This window comes from Bactrocera dorsalis, unplaced genomic scaffold (assembly GCF_023373825.1).
Source record: "Bactrocera dorsalis isolate Fly_Bdor unplaced genomic scaffold, ASM2337382v1 BdCtg013, whole genome shotgun sequence".
Lineage (NCBI taxonomy): Eukaryota > Metazoa > Arthropoda > Insecta > Diptera > Tephritidae > Bactrocera > Bactrocera dorsalis.
The window spans coordinates 230,277-254,042 of record NW_026038064.1 but is presented as its reverse complement, the minus strand read 5'-3'; the positions used below and the strand labels follow the sequence as shown (position 1 = coordinate 254,042).

The following is a 23,766-nucleotide window of genomic DNA, read 5'->3' as shown; positions in this document are numbered from 1 at the left end:
ATTTTTTCAAAAATTTTACTGAGTATTCTTTATAAATTATTTATTTCGATTCGATTTAATATTGCAAAGACCATTTTTCGGTGATTTTTATATACAACTATTTACCATATTAGCCAATAAAATACATTAAGTGGTTATATAATATGACATATTAGTTTAATTAATAAATTATTAAATAAAGCTTTTTAACATATTATTTGAAACTCTTCTTCTTTCTTATGTGAAACTCACCTGCCGTTATTTGCCTGAATCCACTCTTTGCAACTGTTCATAACAAAATTACAACCTAGTCCTTTGCCCCAAGACAAGGGTGCTGCCATACTGTAATTGGCACGATACCAGCCGGAGTCTTCCATCAACGCCAGCGTTATACGTGAAAAAACTGGCGATTGTGTATGCGTGCCCGTCATCGCCTCGTTCTGCATAAAAAATAAAAGCGAAAGCCTCAATGCATTGTAACAACGAATACAAATTATAACGCTTACCTCCAAAATCCGTTTTTCCCAATGCGTTAAGGATGTGCCTTCACCACCTTGATCTTCCAATTCAGCACCTTCCAGTAGAGGACAATCAAAATGTTTGCGCACTTCGTCCACAACGCGTGGTGTAACCATCATATCGACGACTTTGCGTACATGACCACCGCGCACCGCCCATTTTTCGCGTACCACTTTGCGTATTGTCTGATTGCTCCACTGATGGATTTGCAGTCTTTCGAACGATAAAAGTACATACAGTATATTTTCAGTAACATATAAAATAAAATATTTAATTACTTCTCGTTTAGGTAGGGTTTTCCTGTATCTGGTTTACGTGGGGTTCGCGGTCGGCCTTCTTCATCGCGAAAGAAAGCATAGAGACTGACCGAAAAGCCGAGCGCGTGCAGAATCTCATGTTTTACGGTGGATAAGAGCGTTTGTAGTTCTTGTGGCTTTGTACTTATGCTATCTGGACACAAATTGGCATGGCCTGCAATTGGTCGATCTAAATGCGCCTCCTGTTGACAGTGTGCTGCATAAGCAACCGTTAGTCCCTTATGACAACGCTCCGTTTGACGTGCCGACACGTAGAATATAAAGTCGGCATTTTCGATGCCCTCACCCGCCTGTGTGGACTCATCATTCCGACAGTTTTGCCCGGTGGCATTACAAACGCGACACACCTAATAAAAAAAAAATAAACGGTGTTATAAAGTCGGTGAGAATTAAATTAATGGAATACTAGGAGAGAAATTAAAAAAAAAATTATTTAAAGACTTTAAATTTAAAAAGATCTTGACCACGATCTACATAAAAATTTTATTTTAATTACTTTAAGACTACCGAGCGACATCTTTCGAAAAATATACTTACATCTAAGTGCTCTTTGGGAACTTCTACCTCGCCGCACATTGTCACCTTTTTGCAGTTGTCGATGCAGTGCGTCAGACCATTTTTAACAAATACTTGTGTACTATTGCATTTTCTAGAATATAAATATATAAGAATTTATGAGAATTATTGGTTTTGTAGCGCAGTTGCATGAATTATTTGTGCTAACCTGTTAAGCCTAATGACACCCTTTGTTTCGCGCACCATCAGCGCTTGTTCCCAAAATTGCACAGCCTCTGGTAATACTGTGTTCTGTAATATGGATATGAGTTAGAGAAAAATTGAAAAGAACAAGTAGTTGTGAGATTTACTTACATTGATTAACTCAAACTTGTCTTCATCCAATCTGTAAAGAGGAAAAAATAAACATTTGAAATATATGCATAGTATATACGAAATATTATATAGGCTCCAAAATATACAGAAAATTATTAATTGCTTTTCCAACTTTTAGGCCCAGAGATATAAATATGATTATGAAATATTATATATCCTTCAGCTCACTGATGGAAGTATCCAACATATGATAGTAATACAATACTCAACTTCGTTTCTAAAATCATATACAATGATATTGTAAACATCTTTACTACTACTTAATAATATGTTTTTTTTTCTTTGTTTTATGTTGTTTCTAAGTTTGATTAGGGTTAGGGAAAGGTTCGCATTGATTGCGAACGTTTTAGGTAGATAAATCCACACATTGACTTATATATTCGGTATGGAGTAATAACAATAATTATATGTAAAATACGTTTACCTAATTTTTGCTAAGGTACATATCTTACATATTGACTGAATTCTGCGATATAAAATCAACCGGATGTTTGAGAATCCTTACATTAGATAAAGGGAACTACAGAAAGTTCTCACCCGCCTATACCAATTTTTGACAAGGGCTGTTATCATAAGAATATTCTTAAGTCTGAATTTCAATACAAGATCTCACAGAATGACATTTTTCGGAAAAGAGTCAGCCATTGGCACCAGGATTCATGGGTTTTGAAAATTTTCAGTAATGAGATGGAATGGATTGATTCATTTGCATACTGTGAAATAGAAGAATAAGAAAGAATTACAAATTCTCTTTAAAGGAAGTAGGCGTGACTGTAAACCGATTTCCAATTTTATTTTATTTTATGTTTTCATAAGGAGGGGTCTCAAACTACGACCACTTGGCAAATTTGGAGGCAGAGGTCTGATTCCGATGATCTCAGTCTCATACTGACTTTCTTATGATGCCAAGGAACACGTGCAGCACGTTTCATTGAGATGTCTAACAAGTTATTATACCCAGGTTGCCTTTTATATTTAGGTATTTGGCAACGTAACTATATCATATACATATACTCATATACTCTGAATGTTTTGAGATACGAGCGATTTTTGTATTATTTACGGTAACTTAAAATATTCATCTCAGCCAAAAAAGGAACTTAAATCACGATTGTTTTTTATAACTTTCGACCTGGATGAACTGAGTGAACGATGGACTTAATTCCAGTTTTGACGATGAAACTCTATCAAGGACCAGTGTTTATTGAGGGTTTTGTTAATTCTTAATCGAATTCGCAGATCACTGCAAGACGAATTTCGGGAAAGTCGTCCAATATCAGTAGTTTTTCCCAAAACAATTGATGCTGTGTGCATTCTGATATTGCATTCAATAGTTCATGAGCATTTGAATGTAAAAGATCGTTTACGTTGGATCACACACAATTTGTCAATAGCTCAAAAAATCCTTGTGTCAATTGGTTGACACCTGCCGAAGACGAATTACTCTTCACCACGACAAAAAAACATCGATTTGATGGGTATTACATTGTAAAGTTCTGACATGTCACCGAATGACTTCTTTTATTCCTAAAAGAAAAAAGTAAACTAGGAGATCAACGTTTTTCGACACCTAAAGCACCGACTGATGCGTTCAAAATGCATGTTTTGGAGATACTTCAATTTGAGTAGCAAAAGTGCTTCGACAAATTGTTCAAACGCATATAAAAATATATAGATCTTAATAGAGAATTTTGTAGTCTAATCCCAGAATATAAAAGGTAACCTACGTATGTACTTCGTAGCAACATGTTGTGTGAGTATAAAAATTCTATTCAACATTTTTACAGTTAAGCAATAGTCAGCTATGATTTGCGATATTAAGTCGTGTCAAAACAAGAAATATTAGTTTTCTAAATATAATATTATTAAAGAAAATAATGTGACTTAATAAACGGAAACTTGCTCGAACCGAGTATTGTATTGTGTTTCTAAGCACCGCTGATTTAAAGATTTGTCTTCTATTACGTTATTTACTGTAACTGTAGGTGCAATGAATAATTAAAACTGCATTCCTACATGTACATATATGTACGTGTGGTTTGTACTGCGTGCATATGCATAGAATGAACTAATCTGCTGAGAACTAATTAACGAAACAAGTGCACTGCATCACTTTCAGTATTGCAGCTCGAAGAACTGTTATAGTTTTTTACACTTCCATACAATAGAGGTATTCACTGTGGTAAATAAATTATATATGTACTATATGCCACATATTAGAAAGAAAGCATACAAAATTTAATTAATATTATTTTTGATAGACAAAGTTTGTAGTGTGTTAGGGTGTTTTTTTTTTTGAACTATTCGATTTTATCAATCCCATCTTGAAATTTCCTTGGAAATACCCTTAAAACAAATTCCCTGAAAATTTGAGCCCTTAATATTAACATTAAGGACTGGACCAAGGCAAGTAAAATTTTTCCATTGAAAATACACGGCAATCGTGATTTTTTATCATTAAATTTCTATAGCTCAGAGACAATTTAATGGCATCGCTTTGACTTTAAACACATATTACTCAGAATTGCACACTCTACAAAAGTGTTAGAAAAAAAGTACATGACAAACTTGTTGGAAATTTTATTTGCTACAAAAAATGTCCGAGGTCAAAATCGCTATCATTAATACTTCGCGAGATATTCGGCTTCGATGAAAACGTAACCGTCAATGGCGACCGTTAACGCGCCACGATAACCGACTATTTGATTACTTAAATTGAAGCTCGTGATCTCGGCGACATTTGGTTTTAACAAGACGGCGCACTTCTCACACATCTGATGCGATGCATTTATTGAGAAAACACTTCAGTGAGCAGATAATTTCACGTTTTGGGCCGGTCGATTGGCCACCAAGATTGTGAGATATTTAGAGGTTTTCCCGTGAGAATATGTAAAGTATTAAGTCTATGCAGACAATTTCGCATCGATTCAGGCCTTGAAGCAAAACATCACGCGTATCATTCGCCAGTTACCAGTCGAAATGCTTGAACGAGTCATCGAAAATTGGACTCAACGGATGGACCATCTGAGACGTAGCCGCGGCCAACATTTGAAAGAGATAATCTTCAAAAAATAAATGCCAAATAATGTTCTTTCGAATGATAATAAACATTCCCTATTAAATTTGAAGTTTCTGTGTTTTTTCTTTAAAAAAGTTGGGAACCTCGAAATGGTTCACCCTTTATTTGAACTCGAGCGCACAGCTTTTCAAACTGTATCCTCAAAACTATTACACAACTTGAGAATTTAGGACAATATATTAGGAATGAAATATGTCAATAAAAAAGCAGAGAAACCTATGTAGCTCCTTAACGAGCTCTGTAAGTTTTTAAAACCATATTATGTTTATTAAATAAGCTAAATTTTATATTGTTACTACTGAAGTCTGCAAAATCCAAGACATGTATGTATGTTACATGAATATTTAGTGAATACCCCCACTGTAAGAAATGCAACTTTTATTGTATTTATGCAGTACTAACATATACTTATATATTGTATAAATATATATTAGCATTTTTAGTTAGAAAATTACATCAGATTACGGTCAGTAGTATTAAATAATTTCTTAAACTGAGCACATAACCGGTGTTTACAAATCCAGGCAAATAAAACGTTTCAAGTGGGACGATAAAGGCTCCAGCTGAAATTTATGTGATACGAGTATGTCCGCGATTTCAGTGGCGGGTTCTAAGTACACTTGCCCACTTGCCCACTTCATAGTTAATTAATCTTGTAAGTGGGGTAAATTTCTTACTTTCTGACATTAAGCTCAAATCTGTTTAGTATATTTGCATTTCATTAAATATTATTGCGTATTATTATTGCAAATATGCAAATATTTTGTAAATTTATGAAAACGAAGAAATAATATGGGTTATTCCAAATGGGTTATTAAAATATTTTAACCAAGCACATTCTTTCCTAATACCTGGCTTATTCTGTGTGCATATCAGCTTAACTTGTAGCTTAATCTGAATTTATGTGAAAAGTAAGCAATAATTTATAAATTTCGCCCATCTGTAAATAAAGTAAAATGGAAATACTATAATTTAGTATAAATCAGAAAAAAATCCGGAAAAAATATGTCAACTCTAAGTTTGATCGAATCGAAAAATACCACCTGATATATTTTGACCTGGTCCATAAAAATACGCAAACCGATTCTATAAAACTGTTTTCTTAGTTTGGTACAATTTTCACACGAACATAAAGTGTGAAGTTTTATTTCTATATGTCAGTTAGTGTTTTTTAGCTTTTAGTTTACGATAAAGTCTGGCGATTTTTACATTGAATTTGTCAATTAGTTTAAAAATGTGTGTTTGTGGGATTTATTTCATTACAAACATTTAAATGGTACAAACATTCAGTGAAGGTGATGAGGTCATCGACAACTTGTCTCTCACAAGCGTTCATCCACCTTTGTTAATGACGATAGCATTGAAGAAGTTAAAGAAACCTTGCCAGCAGAGGATCTCTACATCTCTTATGGATCGACTCAACAGATTTTGTTTAATGTTTTGGGAATGAAACTAAACTAGTGCCAAAAGGGATGAATCTTTCCAAAAATGACGTCGAGTGGGGGTCGTAAAGAGAAGCATGCTAACGTACCATATATAAAATGATAATACAAATTTGTATTAACATAAGTAATAATGTACCATAGTTTTTTTGACAGTCCGGTTCAAATTTGATCATTCATGTAGCCCAAGACTACTGAAGACGGAAAGCGGAAGTATGAATATGACGTCGAAACTATCGAACAATATAATGAATGGCGCTTCAAAAATTAACCGACATCGAACAAAACCAATATTCGCTGAAGGCCATCTCAAGCGAGTCTTATAACAAGTACCATATATGAAACATTGGTGCTCAGAAGCCTACTTTGTATTAAGATATGTATGTATGTGAAAATGTGTTTTTTTTGACAGTCCTGTTCATATTTGATCATAGGCTCATAACATGTAATTTGTTAGAAACACCATGTTGTTCAGATTTATATTTTTGTGTTGTATAAGGTTATAATAAAAACGACAATATATAACACTCTGTATATAATATTGGTATTCGGGTAAGAAACCGCACAGATGAGTTTCTTCACTATCAATTTGGCCGCAGCTGTATGTAATTATTGAGCACGTTGTTTTTATAAACTAATGTACAAATCGATCTTGAGAATATGTGGAGTCATTCACATGTACAAATGACAGCTTTACCAATGCGAACATTAGGGTGACACTTTTCAATCCAAACATAAGGTTTAAAAATGACGGCTTTGATTAAAATTTAGATATGGTAGATTTTTTTTACTACCATATTTACATATATTCACACAATTCAATTTGACCAACATTATAAAAAAACACAAAATATGGGTGTACTAAAAATTTTTTTAAAAAACACTCATTAACTTAAGCAAGTACGAAAGATTAGAATGTTCAACACAATTTCTTTGACCTTTTTTTTATTCTTTAAATGAATGTTTTAATTAAGTTATGTTAGAACTTAAAGTTTTATATTATATATTATGAGAAGAATTATATTTGCAGTGGCATAACAAAAACATCAGCTTCTTCAAAAATATTTTGAGAGAAAATACTTATATTTTTATTCATGAATAGTATTTCCCATAAATACTTCACTTCACTTCTTCAAATAACTTAAATTATTTCATGAAATCTCTTACCAGACTATAGCAACAAACTCCACCTACCCTAATGCAAGAGTCAAATGTAATCGAAATTATCAAGGGCAACCAGCGCTAATGCGTCAACTGCAAGAAACCTGTTCAACTACGCAAAGCAGCAAATTAAGTTTGCGGAAAATTAGCAATCAAATGAAACTTACTCAAATTTGCACAAAAGAAATTACATTCCATGTTTGTATGTATACAATTAATTGAACGCGTGGAGTGCTGGTGCCGGTGCTGGAAGTTAGTTGCTAGTTTTCACGTGAAACGATGTCCGTGATCGAGATCCACAAACAACACCTGAACACTGCGCTTTATAATTTACAACTCGTAAATGTACAATAAGGAAATAATTAAATCTACATACTTAAAATGCGTTAGTACGTTCAAGAGCCCAGTAGAGAAACGTGCAATGCACTTGTTAAATTTAGTAACTTACACCTCCTTGATTTATGAAGTGAATTAAGATATGTAAATTGTGGGGAGTTTTCGGTTGTTCGGTCAGTTTGAATGTTAGCTACATATGTTAGGAGATTGCAGCGTTACCTTGGGCAGTAATATAGGTCAAATTTCGCAAATGAAAAGGTTTAGTGACCAGTTTATATGGCACTTATATCCTGTAGTAGTCCAAAACAGCGTCTTACTGCGAAGAAGAACAAATGCGCAGACTGTTCACGATTGCGTTATTGGAGATATTGTTGAATATTCCAGTTATATCAAGAAATACAATCAGAGCATAATCCTCGACTTCTCTTCCTATATTTAGGGATAGCGAATGAAGTGCAGTCTCTGGGGATCTACCCTTCGTATAAGCGTGCTTTGCTTTAGACATGGTGACCCATAAATGCTTTTCTCTTTCAAATGTCTTCAGAAGGAGTGAGTTTAGACTTTTTGTATTTTTTTAATAGGAGGGACTTCTTTGCCCGTCTTCGATATGAATACAACCCTCGCCTTTCTCCAAAGGATAGGTACATAGTTAAGCCTAAACATTATCGTATATTATTCTACATATATTATATGTATGTATGTATATTATGATCAGGTAAGGAACCAGCACTTTTGTTATGTTCTTCATGCATGGTTCATAGCAGGGGATTTAAACGGTTTGAAGCCGTTGATTACCCAAAGAATTTTTTCTTTCATTATGATATTTGTTGGGAAGTACTCTACGCCATCTCTACAGATAGGAAATCTATAACGTCTGTACACCATGGAAAATGAGTGTCAGTGATTCCTTACTGCATCCATTTCACTTCCCACGTGTTTTGCGTAGTAGCCTAGGAGTAGTCGGGTGCTTGGATTGTAATTTTCTAAACCTAGCTACTTTGTTTGCCTTCATCCACGACAAAAAATTTGTTGCAAGTTGCCAAAAATGTCAGGCTATAATAGACAACGCGGCAAATTGAACAAAATATATTTTCGATAAATGAAACATATTTTCCGATAAACGCATTATTTTTTGAACGCGCTGTAAGTTCTTTATAGTGCCTCCGATGTTACCTTCTGGTTGTTACAAACATCGTGGCCAACGAGTTCAGGATACCCAATTTAATAAAAATTGATATTTTTTCATTTGGAACGGCAATAAAAAAATGTTAAGGTTTATCGAATTGATTTGAAATATTGTATATGAGTATATGAGCATTTAATCGAATTGCTTTATGCAACACAGGCAATCTTTGCAAGTCTTAGTTTGTACCTTAAAAGCAAAACATGGGCTATTTAAAGGAAAATGCGTTTCCAAAATGGATTTTTCGAAAGCTGCACTTGCTACAAAAACATTTATGAAACTCTTCAACACACCTCATCAAATTTATAATTACTTTCGAAACCATTATACGTAAAAGTTTTCTGCTTACATTCACTACTGGGATATTAGCCTAAACTTTCATCATACATACTTACATACATACAAGTAAGTATGGACGCAACTATTTAAGCGTTTTTACATTCGAGATTAGTATCCAATTTACCAATAATCACTGTTTAGCCAATTAAGATAAAGCGAGCCATTTTATTTAACTTTAATTTCAATCGCATTAAGTTTGCAAAATAGTTTTTTTATAATTAAAGCTACGCATGAACAGCATTATACGATACTCTATAGAAATAATCGCAGGTACAAGTTTATGCAGCATTGCCATTGCGAAGCGTTCGGCGATCTTTTTTCGAAAGTATACACTTTCAGGATCGACTTCTATTAATTTAGTGACGAAATTTTCTTCTATAACATAATCGAAAGTCTCAAACATTTTAAGCGTTTCCAATTTGTTTAGGTATGGTAGATATCATAATTATATAGGTGAGGAGTTTAAATTTAAACCATTATTTTTGCATTAATTTGAAGGTTTTATTCAGCTAAGTCAGAACGAAAGTAATTTCATAATACCACTCTTCTCTTGCGGCGGCGGCGCAATTTTTCATCATCGCAATCAATAACTTTAGACACGAATAGGTAGTAATAATTTGGTGCTAAGTTCGGATTATAAGGTGAATGCCTCCCAACTAAGTTACGGGAGCTTCTTGCGCATCACTTTTGATGGGTGCCGGGCGCGATGGCCTGATGAAATTCAATTGTTCTTCTATTGACGAGAGGTAACTCTTTTAACAACCGCACTGATGGAATATTGTATCAAGCCATTTCTCACAACTGCCGGTTCTACGTTACCGGAATTGACCCAGATTTTATCTGACCAAGGACTGTACTTTCGGAGATCTAACCTCGTTTGTATCGGTAAATTTTATATTTCATATCCAGGCTTATTTAAATGAATCCAAACGGTTTATTGTGCAATGAAAAGCACCTGGGCAATTTTAAAAGTACTTACATGACAATTGTATCCGACGATTTCAATTATTTTGTAGATATTTGCGACAATTGGCCAATACTGAGTCAAGCAATCACAAAATTGTCTGAGATATACGATTAACCTGATCGCACTTATTCGATCTGAGATACAGATTAATAATTAATAATCCATTATTGAAAAAATAATGGAGTTCTTTTTCTAGATCTTGTTTTAAAATTGCAGAACTAAATAAAGAACTTAAGTAATCAGTAATATAAATTGTATTGATTTCATAGGATGTTACACCTTTTTTTTTGGGTATATTTTGCTTTTCAAATGACCTGTGTGAATGTGTTTAGCGCGATCGCTCAACTTATGGTCAACATAATCGGCCATCACCCATCTGGAGACCCAGCATGCATTATTAGATAATATTCGACCGAATATAACATGCCCAGCTCGCAGTGAAAAAATATAGTAGCCGCAGCTGAGAGTGTACTCGAAGACTGTGGAGTGTCGATTGGTTCCCGTTCGTAACAACTAGAACTGACGTATGGAACGACTTGGCGTCTTTTACGATCTCACTCTATAGGTTCTTGAAAAGTTCCAAGAAGATCCAACGTTTTCGAGCCATATTTTTGTCTGGCGATGAGACGCATTTGGGACGAAGAGCAGCCTGAAGAGATTCATCTAGAATCGTCCATATTTCTTCAAAAATGATGCCGGTGAGAACGTAACCGTCAATGGCAACAGTTATCGTGCCATGATAACCGACTATTTGCTGACTGAAATTGAAGCTCGTGATTTCGGCGACATTTGGTTGCAATAAGACGACGCTACTTTCTGCAACGCATCAATCAATGGATTTATGGAGAGAACACATATGAGCAGATAATTTCACGTTTTGGGCCGATCGATTGTCTATCACGATAATGTGATATCCTACCGTTAGACTTTTTCGGACTCAACAGATTAACCATGTGAGACGTAGTCGCGGCCAACGTTTGAAAGAGATAATCTTCAAAAAATAAATGCGAAATAAAGTTCTTTCGAATGATAATAAACATTCCCCCATTAGATTTGAAGTTTCTGTGTTTTTTCTTGAAAAAAAGTAGAGAGCCTCGAAATGGATCACTCTTTATATATATTTATCCATTAAGATTAGTAGAGTTTTTCTCCGTTTGCATTTATATTTAATCGATCAATATTCAATCCGTGCATTAATTACAGAAAAGAAATCAGTGAAAAACAAGATAATGCATATTCTTTATGAAGCTGCGCAATTCAACGTTTTTCATAATTTAATTAACTTCGTGGCTGAAATTTAAAACGAGCCTTGCTAACGAAGCAAACGAATATATAGACTTACATATCATAAAAAATGTGTAGTATTTGTTTTATCAAAAAAACAGTGCCTTCCATGAAGAAATGTGCTTGGCACAGCCTACGCTTAAACCGAGCTAACAATGTTATTATTCTATTAAATGCAATTAGTATTATTATTTGAAATTGTGTATGTACATTCATAAGTATGTACGATATTTGTGTGTGTACTTGTTTATGCAACGTTTTAATTTAATAAAATAACAAAAGATATACTTAAAGAGCGCTAACCTGAAAACAGATTCGTCGTAGAAAAGTAAAATTCGTAATGGCTGGTCAGCGGCGTCTGTGCTGCGTTTGTGTATGCTGTGAGTGCTCTGGTGTGGATGCAGCGAATCCGCCGTCTCGATGCGAACGCCATGGACAACCTGAAACGGATAATATTACAATGAAATAGGTTGGTGTAAGTATACTTTCATAATTATATACAAAAGAAAAAACACACGCTTCACTCATTTACTCTTATGTAGATATTTAGATATTATATTTTTTTCATTTTTGAACTGATTTCAGGGATCGTCTTTCGAACATTCGACATGCATGAGTAATATGATCACATTTCGCTCTGATTTTGGCAGCCAACAATGACATAACAGAATTGCAAAAATTACATACAAGTGATATAATGAGAAATGGAGCATTACAGCGGAAATATGCTCGTGTCATATGAAACAGAGAGCGTTATTGAAGAGCGATTTATTTTTATAATGCTGATGGATAGCTAAGCTATCATAAATTTTAATGCAAATTTTTCTCAAAATGCATAGAAATATTTTAGTTTTAAGGTTTGTATCTCACAGTTCGATTTTAAGCTCCTCTGAGGTGCACATTTTTTCACATGAGGGCGCTTTTTTCGGAAGAAGCCAACTGTCGAATCGAAAATCAAAAAATTTACTAGCCCATCGGTCATTGCCTGTATGCATATATAGTTATAAAATTTTTTTTCAACTTTATAATTTAAGATAATTTTAAGGTAGTTGAGATCGGTTACAGGAGCAAGATATTACAAAAAAATTTTAAATCAATTGCCGATTGAATTGTGCTTTAATGTCAAGTCAAGAGAAACAAGTGAGGAAGTGCTAAGTTCGGGAATAACCGAACATTTTTTTACTCTCACAACTAGCAAAGATCAAAACCACGAAAATCTTCTGGTGTAGGCAAAACTTTGAAATTGAACTTAATAGTATCACCATGATTTCATCCATTCTTTCTGAGTTTTATTAAAATTTTTTTTTATTTTGATCGATAGATGCGGTATAAAGTGAACCGGAAGTTTTAAAATATTTTGTGATATACATTATATGAGAAGTGTGAGCCGATTTTCCCCATTATTGGCACAAGTTGTAATCCGATTTCGACAATTTTTAGGCGTAAGTTAAAATACCTTGAGGACACTATTTGTGCAAAGTTTTACTCCAACAACTTTATTGGTGTTTAATTAATATACTGTAAAGTAAAAGATCAGATGAAATTTAAAAAATTGTTTTTAGGGAAGTAGGCGTGGTTACTGTGCGATTTCGTCTATTTATACAACGCTTAATACATACTAAATTTGGATAAAATTGGTCAAGTACTTTCTGAGATATAGGATTTCCCCAAAAGTAGACGGCTTTATTGGAAAATCCTTTATGCAAATCAATGGCTAAGTGTTACGTCAAATCTGCGCTAGTATATTCAACGGTCCAGTAGTTTCGTCGAAACCGTAACATAAAGGAATGCTTAGAGCTCCTATCATTCGTCAATTAAACTACTCAAAACGGGATAAACGATAAATTGAGAAAATTATGCTATTAACTAACTCTCTATCCATTGATTTATATATTATTTTCTTTATCTCTGACTTAAAAAGTGACCGGAAAATTTACTAAAATGACCTCCAAACTTCACACTATAGAACGGAATCGAACTTAATCGTTATAACTAATTTATTATTACTCTAGATGGAGATTGTGTCGCAGAGTAATGTCATAATTCTCTTCAATGAAAACGTTCTTTCAGGCTTTACAAATGTTCCATAAAAACTGCGAAAATAAGCAAACTAGGCTACAAGGGATTAGCGGTAAACATTTTATCGACTTACTCAGCGTCTACCGAGAAACATTTGATAATAAACAGAAAACATGCCCTGAAAGCATTCTTGTATACAGAAAGCATCACTTGATTTACAGTTATAAGTCGCGATTGAGTTGTATAAGGTAATACCGGTAAGGGCACCTAAATAACCGCTTGCAATAATATTAATAACCTTTAAAATTTTATTTTATTTTGCGAAATACGCTCGTACTGTCTGCACATGACTTGCAATTTACACACGAACCAATTTGCTCACACACTCGTGCATGGAAAATCCACACATACAAAGATGTATGTAGCTATACACACATACATACATATATGTATATATATGCATGGCACACATGTGTTGAAAACGTTTGTTTTTACAACAGACCGACGAAAATTATTGCTAGCTTTGGGGGTTTTGAGGTAAATTAGTAATCAAACGCCGAAGTATTCGTCAAAAATGATAAATGGTCGCCGCTGCTATAATATTTATGCACAATGCGTTTACGTCTGCTGTGTAATGTGAACATGAATATAACGGTATTGCACACATTCACTTTTATATAATTTTTTATTTAACGTTGCGGTGTTTTAAATTAAATTTAAATTATTAACGTACGCATATTACGGGATATTTTTTTTTTGAAAGTTGTAACTATAATTATAAAACACGAGTGGAAAGAGGTTTTTCGTATTGCATGGAGTTCGAATAATTTAATTTTCGGCGGAAATATGGAAAAATAAAAGTTTGTAGAATTAATATGTATTGCTTTGAAACATACTATATACTGTACACATGAAATATGTTATTGAAAGTATTATTTCCGTAATTGAAGAAACTAGTCAAATTTAAGCGGTAAAAAGTATCATGGAAAGCAAGAAAAAAGAGCTATGGAAACTCCATCAAATTTAACCCTCAAATCATTAAGTTTATAAAATTTCGGTCTGAACATATTAGTAAAGAGGTTATGTAACGTTCAAATCACCGTATTGATCTTACTGCTGCTGCATACCTGGATATTTCATATGCTAAAGTTATTTACTTTGTATGAATTTTGGAACATTTTCTTTTTGATATATCTTGCACCGTTTAACAAAAGCGTGGAAGTATAAATCAAACAAATAATACGTCAGAAGTCTTAAATTATAGCAGGATATATCAAGATATTGGACTTCTTCGTGTAAACAATGAACGTTTTCGCTTCAAATCGTCGAACAGTAGCAATAATGAATTCAACATAATTTTGAGATTCCTTAGGCTTAAGGTGGTATGTATTCTAGTCGAGAAATAAAAAAAATTATTTGAATCGATTTTTCCTTTTTACATTTCCAGAGTTTAATTGTTCAAAAACATAATATGTTTAGAAGATGACTTTTTTTAACTCCATTTTGCTGATCTTGAATAGTTCGACTAGTTCGCGAAACTTTAAACATGTTTTTCTCTTTTTTAAAATGATACCCACGATTTGTCTGGTTTTATTGGACCGATTTACCTGAAATTTTTACAGAGTCTTCCTTATGGAGATGTCTATGTCTAATTAATCTAGATTAATATGTTTATACAATATTTTTAGATTGTTTCTTCTTCTTTATTGGCGTAGACACCTCTTACGAGATTATAGAACAGTTTTAGATTGCTAGGAGGATTTAAATCGTGGGTTTGGTCATGTGCTAATTTTTTGAGAACCTCTAATTTACCAATGTTAATAAATAGCTGCTACCAAAATGTATGGTAAAAATATTAATTGATTTCGCACTAAGTGTTTTATGATGAAATTACTTATGAATCACAGAGAATCTCTATTTATGAGTTGTTAGAAGACTGTGGAGTTTTGTAAGCTGCTTCCCAAGAATTTTCTGAGAAAAATAATATGACTGAAGTCCAATGCAATCTAGCAACCAGTTTATATACAGCAGCGGCTCAAGTTGGTACACCTCAGTAGTGAGTTGAGATTTTTACAATGAATAAAAACATTGAACAATTTTTTTGTCGCAAATTTTGTATTCCTAACCAATTTTCTTGTGCGGAATCGTTGCGAATGCTGGAAAAGGCTTACGGTAATTCAGTTTACGAATGGCAAAAAGCTTTCAAAAGCTATGGTGCTTGAAACTCGTCAGGAAAATGCTAGAGAGGCGGCAAGAGAACTCGGCATTTCTCGCGAGTTCGAATGATTTTGGTAAACAATTTTTTTCAAAAAAGTTCGATTGTAACCGAATTTAAAGTCAAAAACGCAATGAATACCATCGATCAACCACCGTATTCACCAGATTTAGCTCCGTGTGATTTTTTCTTGTTCCTCAAACTGAAATTTCTGCTCCATGGAACCCGTTTTCAGTCGATCAAAGAGATAAAACAAAAGTAGCTAAGGGAGCTGAAGGACATTCCAAAAAATGCTTATGAAAAGTGTTTTGTGGACTGAAAAAATTGTTGGCATTATATCTGATGGGGATTACTTTGAAGGTGACAAAATAAATATTGATGAATAATTAAATATTTTGCGCTTTATTTACAATTTCCGGGTACTTTTTTGTCACAATGCATTAAAAATTACCGAAAGGCCATTTAGAAAACATATCATCCATATTGGAAAACGCTGTAGATACCCGTAATTTATCCGATTCTTATTAAATTTTAATGGTTTGCTGTTATTGCAACAGGGTAAATTATTACTGTTGACTTGTAAGTCACTGACCGTATATAAGTTCAGGTTCGTTCCGACCACGTTGATCTAAAGCTCGTGATGATGATGACAAGCGCACATACTTTATATAAATTTGCTATGGTTATAACGAGGTGGATGCGCCAAGCCATTTGATTGCATGTGCACTTTTGAAGATCACGTGATAAGCGCTGTAAAAGGCTTGATATGCTGATCATGTGTTCCATTAATGTAAGATTCGTAAGTTTTTCCAATTAATTGCGGAATTGAATAAATGTATATTTTCAATTTTCTATTACTTTTTATTCAATTAAATGTTATTTGAAAAAATACGTATGGTCAGTGTATACTTTTGTTTATATGTATGGCTAACGTTTAACAATAGCGTTATTTATATTTAAAAACGTTTACACACATGCATAAATTTATGGCTTTCAGCTCGATTGCACCACTGACAAATGCGATTTGCTGCATCTTGAATACATAATGCGTTTGTAGGCAAGTATAGGTGAACATAATTCATTCCTTATATGCATTTGTATGTATGTACACATTCAGTCTCGTTAGTTTCACATTTTTTTTATTTTTTGCCGATTAAAAACCTAACTAATTAACAACACACTCATGTAAAGTTTAAACTAATGCACGCAAAGGCACATGTGCCATGCGGTGATAATCAACTACAGTAAGTACTCGATATGCGCAACTTCAATTAATTGTAATGAAATAGACCTGATTTCATATAAGCCCCGGTTTTGATGTCCTTTAGTGTCTTCACCAAATTTAGTTTTTTTTCAGTTTTTCTCATTTTCAGTGCTAGATTGTTTCGGCGTCGTTTTTGCAAAAGATTTCGATGTTTTGGTACGAGACCAGTATTAATACGCTTCATACTTAAAACTTTAACCAAAACGTATTAAGTGGATTCATAGAAGATGTTCAGATTCCCTGCTAACCCTCTGATGCCATTACGAAGAACAGTGTTGTTTAAACCTTTTCAATGTTATCGTCATTAACAGAGGTAGATGGACGACTCGCACTGACATATAGAGATCAAACTTCACACAAATGTCAAAAAAAGGTTGTGCCAATCTAAGAAAAAAATATCGACTCAGTTTCCGCGCGCAGTTTAAATGGACCAGTCCGAGCTAAATTATACCAGATGGTCAGTTATGATGCTCTATTGTAAAACCTAATCACCTGAAGGGATTCAAAATGCATGATTGGGAACCAGTGTAGCAAATTTACAAACCATACATACATACATATATCCAATAAGCATCATGAGAACTTTAAATTTTTCATAGCCGTCAAGCAGGTTGTGAGACATACTACTTCATCTAAAATGGACGTTACCCCGCCGAAAATCTCATTTGGGCCTGATTCACATACGGTTTTAATACTCTGAAGCTTTTTAGTAGAGTTTAAGGGCGAAACACTGCTAATCGCTTAAAAAATGAAGTGTCCCATGCTTCATCATTTACTAGTGCAACAACTTATTAAAGTCAACACCTCACTTTTGTAGTGTAATAATTAGCGCGTACGCACTGTAGATGCCCCATATACTCGTATGCATGTTAAGTATACCCCACAGGTATTTGTATTAGAAATGAAACTTTATCTGCATATAGCAGCTTTTGGAAATCTGGTTTTCTCTGCAGGGTTTGCGCAATTTATTATTTACACACAGATAAAATACATACATACATATAAAAGTTTTGTTTACCAAGTGCGGGGTATGCGTTGAAAAATTATGAAATTTGTTTGATTCAACGAAATTGATTAAGAAGTTTGCGACCAAAATAAACAGCGATAGATTTTGGTTTTGTTTTGCCACCTGCCATATTTGTTCAACCCCAACTCGGCAGCGGGCTTTCACTTTCGTTTTCATCGGATTTCATTGGCTTCATCGATGAGGTGCGTGCTCAACGTTTGACGTTAAATTATGTACATATATGTTTGTATGTTCACACGTAAACACTAAAGTGGGTCGGAAAGTGTTTAATATTCAAATGAAAATATCGTGTAAAGCGAACATGAACTTGTATGGCTCAGATGTAATCTGAAAATGCGATAAATCGTCTAAAAGCGAATAGCATTAGAAATCCATGTCAGGCAATACAATAAGAATGAAGTTCCTTATAGTTGGCAACAAAGATGTCTGATCGAAAATCGTTTTCGATAAATAAATTGTTGATTCAAAGAACTAATTATAGTGTAATAATGACTTTTTGAGGCGATTCACAATAATCGTGGAATGTTTTATTTGTTGAATCGGTAAGTACAAGCAGATACAGGAGTACTGCGGAAGGATTATGGAGAGCAAACCTAATATTATTTGGTACCATCGATTCTTTCAAAACGTTCAACGTGCTGCTTACTAACGATACAGTGATTATGTTGCTATAATGCAAGGGAAACAATCCGTCATCCCGCAACTAAGTAGCCCAGGTGAGTTTGATGACAAATAATCTCCTCCAGACAGGATTGAAAATAAACGGGACCACAACATAGTTGAAAGTGGTATTTATTTTTTCATTCGATTGAAGCATGAACAAAGATTTTTTTTTCACTCAACTGTGTTGTGCTCTGAGCCTGATACATTTTTTTTATTTTTTTTTCGTAATTATCATTATTACTAATTAAAAATCTCAGCCGAAAATACAAAAAGATGTATTTCGGTGGAAATTTGTGGGGAACATCCTCCAGCTGAACAAACGTGCTAAAAGTGTTTGAACGATTTAAAAGTGGTGATTTTGGCTAGGAAGGCGAAGGACTTGCAAAAAGTTTGAAGATGCGGAAGATAACTCCATAAATAGTCTTGTCAAACACAAGCAGAGCTCGCAGAATCTTTGGGAAACAATTAAGCAGATATTTAAAAACGTTTAACACGTAAAAGACGTAGAAAGACGATTTTGCTTGTCAGAATTGCTACTTGGACGCAATAAAAATAAGTCATTTTTGCAATGAATTATGACTAGTAATGAAAGATGGGCCTATTACGACAACCCTAAATGCAAAAAATTAGTGGTGAAATCAGGCCGACCCGCCAAATCAACGTCAAAGATCTGTATTTGGTAGATTCAAAAAGGTGTGCTTCTAAAACCGGATGAAACCTTTAATTAGAACGCCACCAATAACAACTCATGAAATTGAAGCAAGCAGCTGCCGAAAAACACAAATACGAGGCAATAACTTTTCATCGTGACAACACAAAACACATGTTACAAAACCGTTTAAAAATTATTTGGAAAATAGCGACTGGAGGACTATTTAAAATTTGTGTAATATTAAAAATATACCTTCATATGGGATTAAGCTTGAAATTGTATTTTTATCTGTAACACACACGATTTTACGAAACGTTCCATCCTAATATGATCCACGACAGATTTGTAGTAATTAGTTCAAACGCGGTCAATTTACTTTTTTGCATACAAATTTTGATTTTGAAAACCTTAAGGCCGTGTTATTACTGTTAATGCGTTGTTTTCATTATCAGGTTAATTATTTACAAAAAATAATACATTTTTTGTCTGTATGTACATATGTAGATTCCAAATTTCATATTACGGAAATGAGTAAGCATGCACAACGTGAGTTGGTCATTGGTACGGATATACAATCGTAAATCCATAGGTATATACCTCGAGTAATGGTTAAATATACATAAAATTGTATAACCATAAACAAATCTGAGGCAGACACTGTGAAAAAAATGTAAACGCATGCACACACACATGAATTTATACGTACATGCATACATATGCCAACTTATACTTATATCATTATTAACTTGATCAAATATTTGCATGTCCAAGCTTTAAAAATTATGTTTAATATTTGCAAATTTGTTGGACTGGAAGCCATAAAGACAACAATGTTTTTTAGTGTATTTTTAATACTTATGTAAATGCAATTATAAAAATTAAAATTTAAAAAATGTCGTTGTGTAACCAAAGATCAATATTATGTTTTGCGTTACGATCAAATGTTTAAAAAATAATTAAATGAAGAATACAAATAATAATGCAACGCATAAGCTGACAATTTTCTTAAAATCAAGGTTGAACATACATATGTATACTAGATATAAAAAATTCTTATTTTTAACAGCACTATACAACGTAATTTTTTCTTATAGAAGTAATTCACTTTAAGGTATTTAATTACTGGTAACCCTCGTAATTTCTAACTTTTGCAATAATAAATAACAAATGAAACATGAAGCTCTGGACTTGGAATATCCGGCTTCGCTACGATTTTATTCATTGTTCTTCTTTGAATGCGCATAAATTATAGAAAACTGTGCAACTTATATGTATCTACATAAATAGAAATAGTCTCACATACATTTAATTAGGGCATAACAAATACCTAACAGTATCTTTGAATGCTAATTTCCGCTCCAATTCTTCAGCTAAAATATTGCACAAAATATAAAAAATCGAATGTACATCTTTAAAATACACAAAGTGAGCCAATTATACTATTTACCACCAAATGCAAACAAATTTTACTGTTTCAGCAAACCGGCTATACTGATTCGAATGAATTTTATTTAAGTGTTTGACTCCACCTTTTAATTTACTTATATGTATATTAAGCATTCAAATGCTTTGTAACTATTTTTTCTCTGTCTATGAAACTGGCAATTACAAGAACTTTCACACTTCATTGGATTCGTCATTCACTTTGGACAACTTAATTGTTCAATTAAATTAGTCACGGCTAATTTATACGATTGTTATTCAACAACTAAAAAAATCAAATTGAACTAAGAAACAATTTATAAGTTAAATTATATCAACACAAATTTTATTGGAATTGCAATTGTATTTGCTATTGTAACTGCCATAAAATTATTTTTATACCAGGAATAGGGTATGTTAAGTATGCAAAGCACAGAAGGGAGCGGTGGAGACCCTATAAATGTATATATAAATTACAAGCGCGACGAGATGAGTCGATTTCACCTAATGCGTATGTCTGTAAACACCGATATTCGCGAATTAGCTCCTTAGTTTTTGATATCGATTTGAATTTTTGTATACATCCTTTTTTCCACAAGAAACTGCTCATTTGCTGGAACCACCAATATCACACCACTGTCATACCAACAGAATGAACAAAATCTAGCCCTTATATGGAAACCTTTTTTTTCGTTTTATTTTCACGAATTATGCACAGATTTAAGGCAACGCTACTCTTTCGTTAAAATCGAGATAAAGACATTTTTATGGTTAAGGAAATTTACCCTTGAACTTGTGTGCAGACTTTTTTTGCCTTGTTCATTTCTAGGAAAGAAAATATAAATTTGAGTGTAAGTGCATGCACAAACTTTGTTTAATGTTGCTGCCAGTTGAGTAAGAAAATACTAATTAAATGTTATATTAGCATAATTTAGTAAAAATTTAATCCTCTAACTTATTTTATTATTAATTTTTTTTATTATATTACCCGTCCACGCTTTACTGAGGCTGACACATACATAGATAATACTATTACTCTACTACTACCATCTATATTTTTTCTATTAGGTATTAAAAATATAGAATTTTTGTAAAGCAACTTGTGTTAGTTTACAAAAAAATGGATCGTAAAGCAGTTCGTGTGTTAATTAAGCATTTATTTTTGAGGGAATAAGGGAAACCCGTTTTGGACCGTTTTTATACAATAAAGCCTTAAATTTACAAAAAAAACACGGCGGAAGCAAAGTTGTAGACCTAATGTATTTATTTTGGTTATCTGCATATAAACATGTAAATATGTACCAGTTTGATACTAGTTTTATTATGTATGTATCTATGTTATCATTATTGAAATTGTGCAGCAGCGAAATTTTAATGGCCATTTAAAATATTGGGCATAGGGAAAATATAATAGTATAGTATTATTAATATTCATATTATTCATGACAAAATTTGGGATATTGTATTAGATTTGTCTTTGTTTTTTGGTAAGGCGTTAAATTACAGTCATAAATATTCATGAATTACCAAATCATTATTGACCTTCAAAAAACTGCATTAGTAATGTTGAAAAGAAAATGAGAAGACATTTTAAAGATATAATTAACGCCACACTATTTGGGAATTTTACAAATTAATATATGCATGTGTAGGTCATATGGCGACAATACTAATGCATTATAATTGTTTTCAAATTTAATCAAATTAACACACACACAATTTTGATTATGATTTGATTTGAGACGAGATTTTACTAAATAAATTATTACAAAACGCTTAAAGTCAATATACAATAATAAAATGTTGATATTCTCGTATGTTAATGTATTTATGGTATATGTACATTTGTATACACATAGTTCAATATAATATCATTCATTAAATAAAAATGATTTTAGAAACGTTGCGGTGCAATTGTTTTGTTAAGATTTGATATTTACCTCGTCTGCTTTAGGATGAAAATGCTGACAGTTATGACCAGATGTTATCATCGGCAATAATAGTAAGCCAATAATATAGTGTAATTTATAATAAACCGTTGGAACCATTGAAAAATAATTTTTCTTTGGTATAATCACATATTTGTAGCACCTCCCCTGATGAAATTTGTGCCACATTTCTTACAAATTTTATTTCATATATTTCTCACAAAAGATTCATTTGCCAGATGCAGGAGTAGTGTAAGTATGGTTGTATGCAATTTTTTTCTTATTAACAGAACAAGAAGAATGGTGGTGATATTTTGGCAATCACTTTTTGGGCAGGAATTACAAATCGATTTTTACCTTCACTTCGAAGCACAGCCAAACTAACAATTTCTCACCAAAAATACCGTAATTTCGTAATATGCGTGACACTTAAAAATACAAAATTAAAACAAAACCAATTTAATACTAAAATGGGTGCGACCCAAACAATGGTAACTGCTTAAGACATCAATATACATATTTCCAATTCACTGTCGCTGAACAAATAATTGTTAGCTTTTTGGTTGTGTTGGATTTTGAAGTTCTTCCGCAAAGGGAATTCCAATTTACTTTATTTAGTTTACTTAAAAGTAGTATGCTACAAGCGCTATCAAACACTACACTTTACATTAACTTGATTTGTATACATTGCCGCTTTGAAATCGTTTATTTAATTTAATAAACTACTTATAATTATTTTTTTCAGACCGCACTTCCAATATTTTCATAAGTCAAATTAATCACTCAAACACGAAATAATATATCAACTAAATTAATAAATAACATTACAACGTTATACACAAATATGTAAACTAAACAACATTTTAACTTGAACCATAGAAAACGAATGAATGGCCAAGATGAAAAACTACAAACGCAGCTGCGCTAATTTGACATACTTAAATAGCTGAGTTGCCAAGTTAAGCACAAGTTAAAAAATATAAATTACCCGTTCTTTCAAAAACTGAAATTTTTTTAGAAAATCATGATTAAAGTCCAATTTATGTACTTATATTGAAATATGTATTTAGGTATATTCA

General features: G+C 33.0%; 1 protein-coding gene and 1 long non-coding RNA gene across 3 annotated transcripts; both read right to left on the bottom strand.

Moving 5' to 3' along the window:
- Positions 1 to 231: 231 nt before the first annotated feature.
- LOC105227615 (leishmanolysin-like peptidase) lies at positions 232 to 23,579 on the bottom strand (the record flags this gene model as incomplete). 2 transcript variants are annotated; one of them, XM_049461222.1, is given in 10 exon segments in its annotated part: positions 232 to 419; positions 486 to 711; positions 777 to 1,162; positions 1,353 to 1,464; positions 1,540 to 1,622; positions 1,686 to 1,716; positions 11,801 to 11,937; positions 22,700 to 22,966; positions 23,045 to 23,115; positions 23,355 to 23,579. In XM_049461222.1, coding segments are annotated over 8 exon segments (1,340 nt in total), but the record flags the coding sequence as incomplete, so codon positions are not given.
- On the bottom strand, positions 2,932 to 6,815 carry LOC125779952 (uncharacterized). Its single transcript, XR_007423473.1, has 2 exons — positions 3,277 to 6,815; positions 2,932 to 3,233 (listed from the first exon to the last, which is right to left on the bottom strand). It is a non-coding gene; the product is annotated as an uncharacterized LOC125779952 (long non-coding RNA).
- Positions 23,580 to 23,766: the final 187 nt, after the last annotated feature.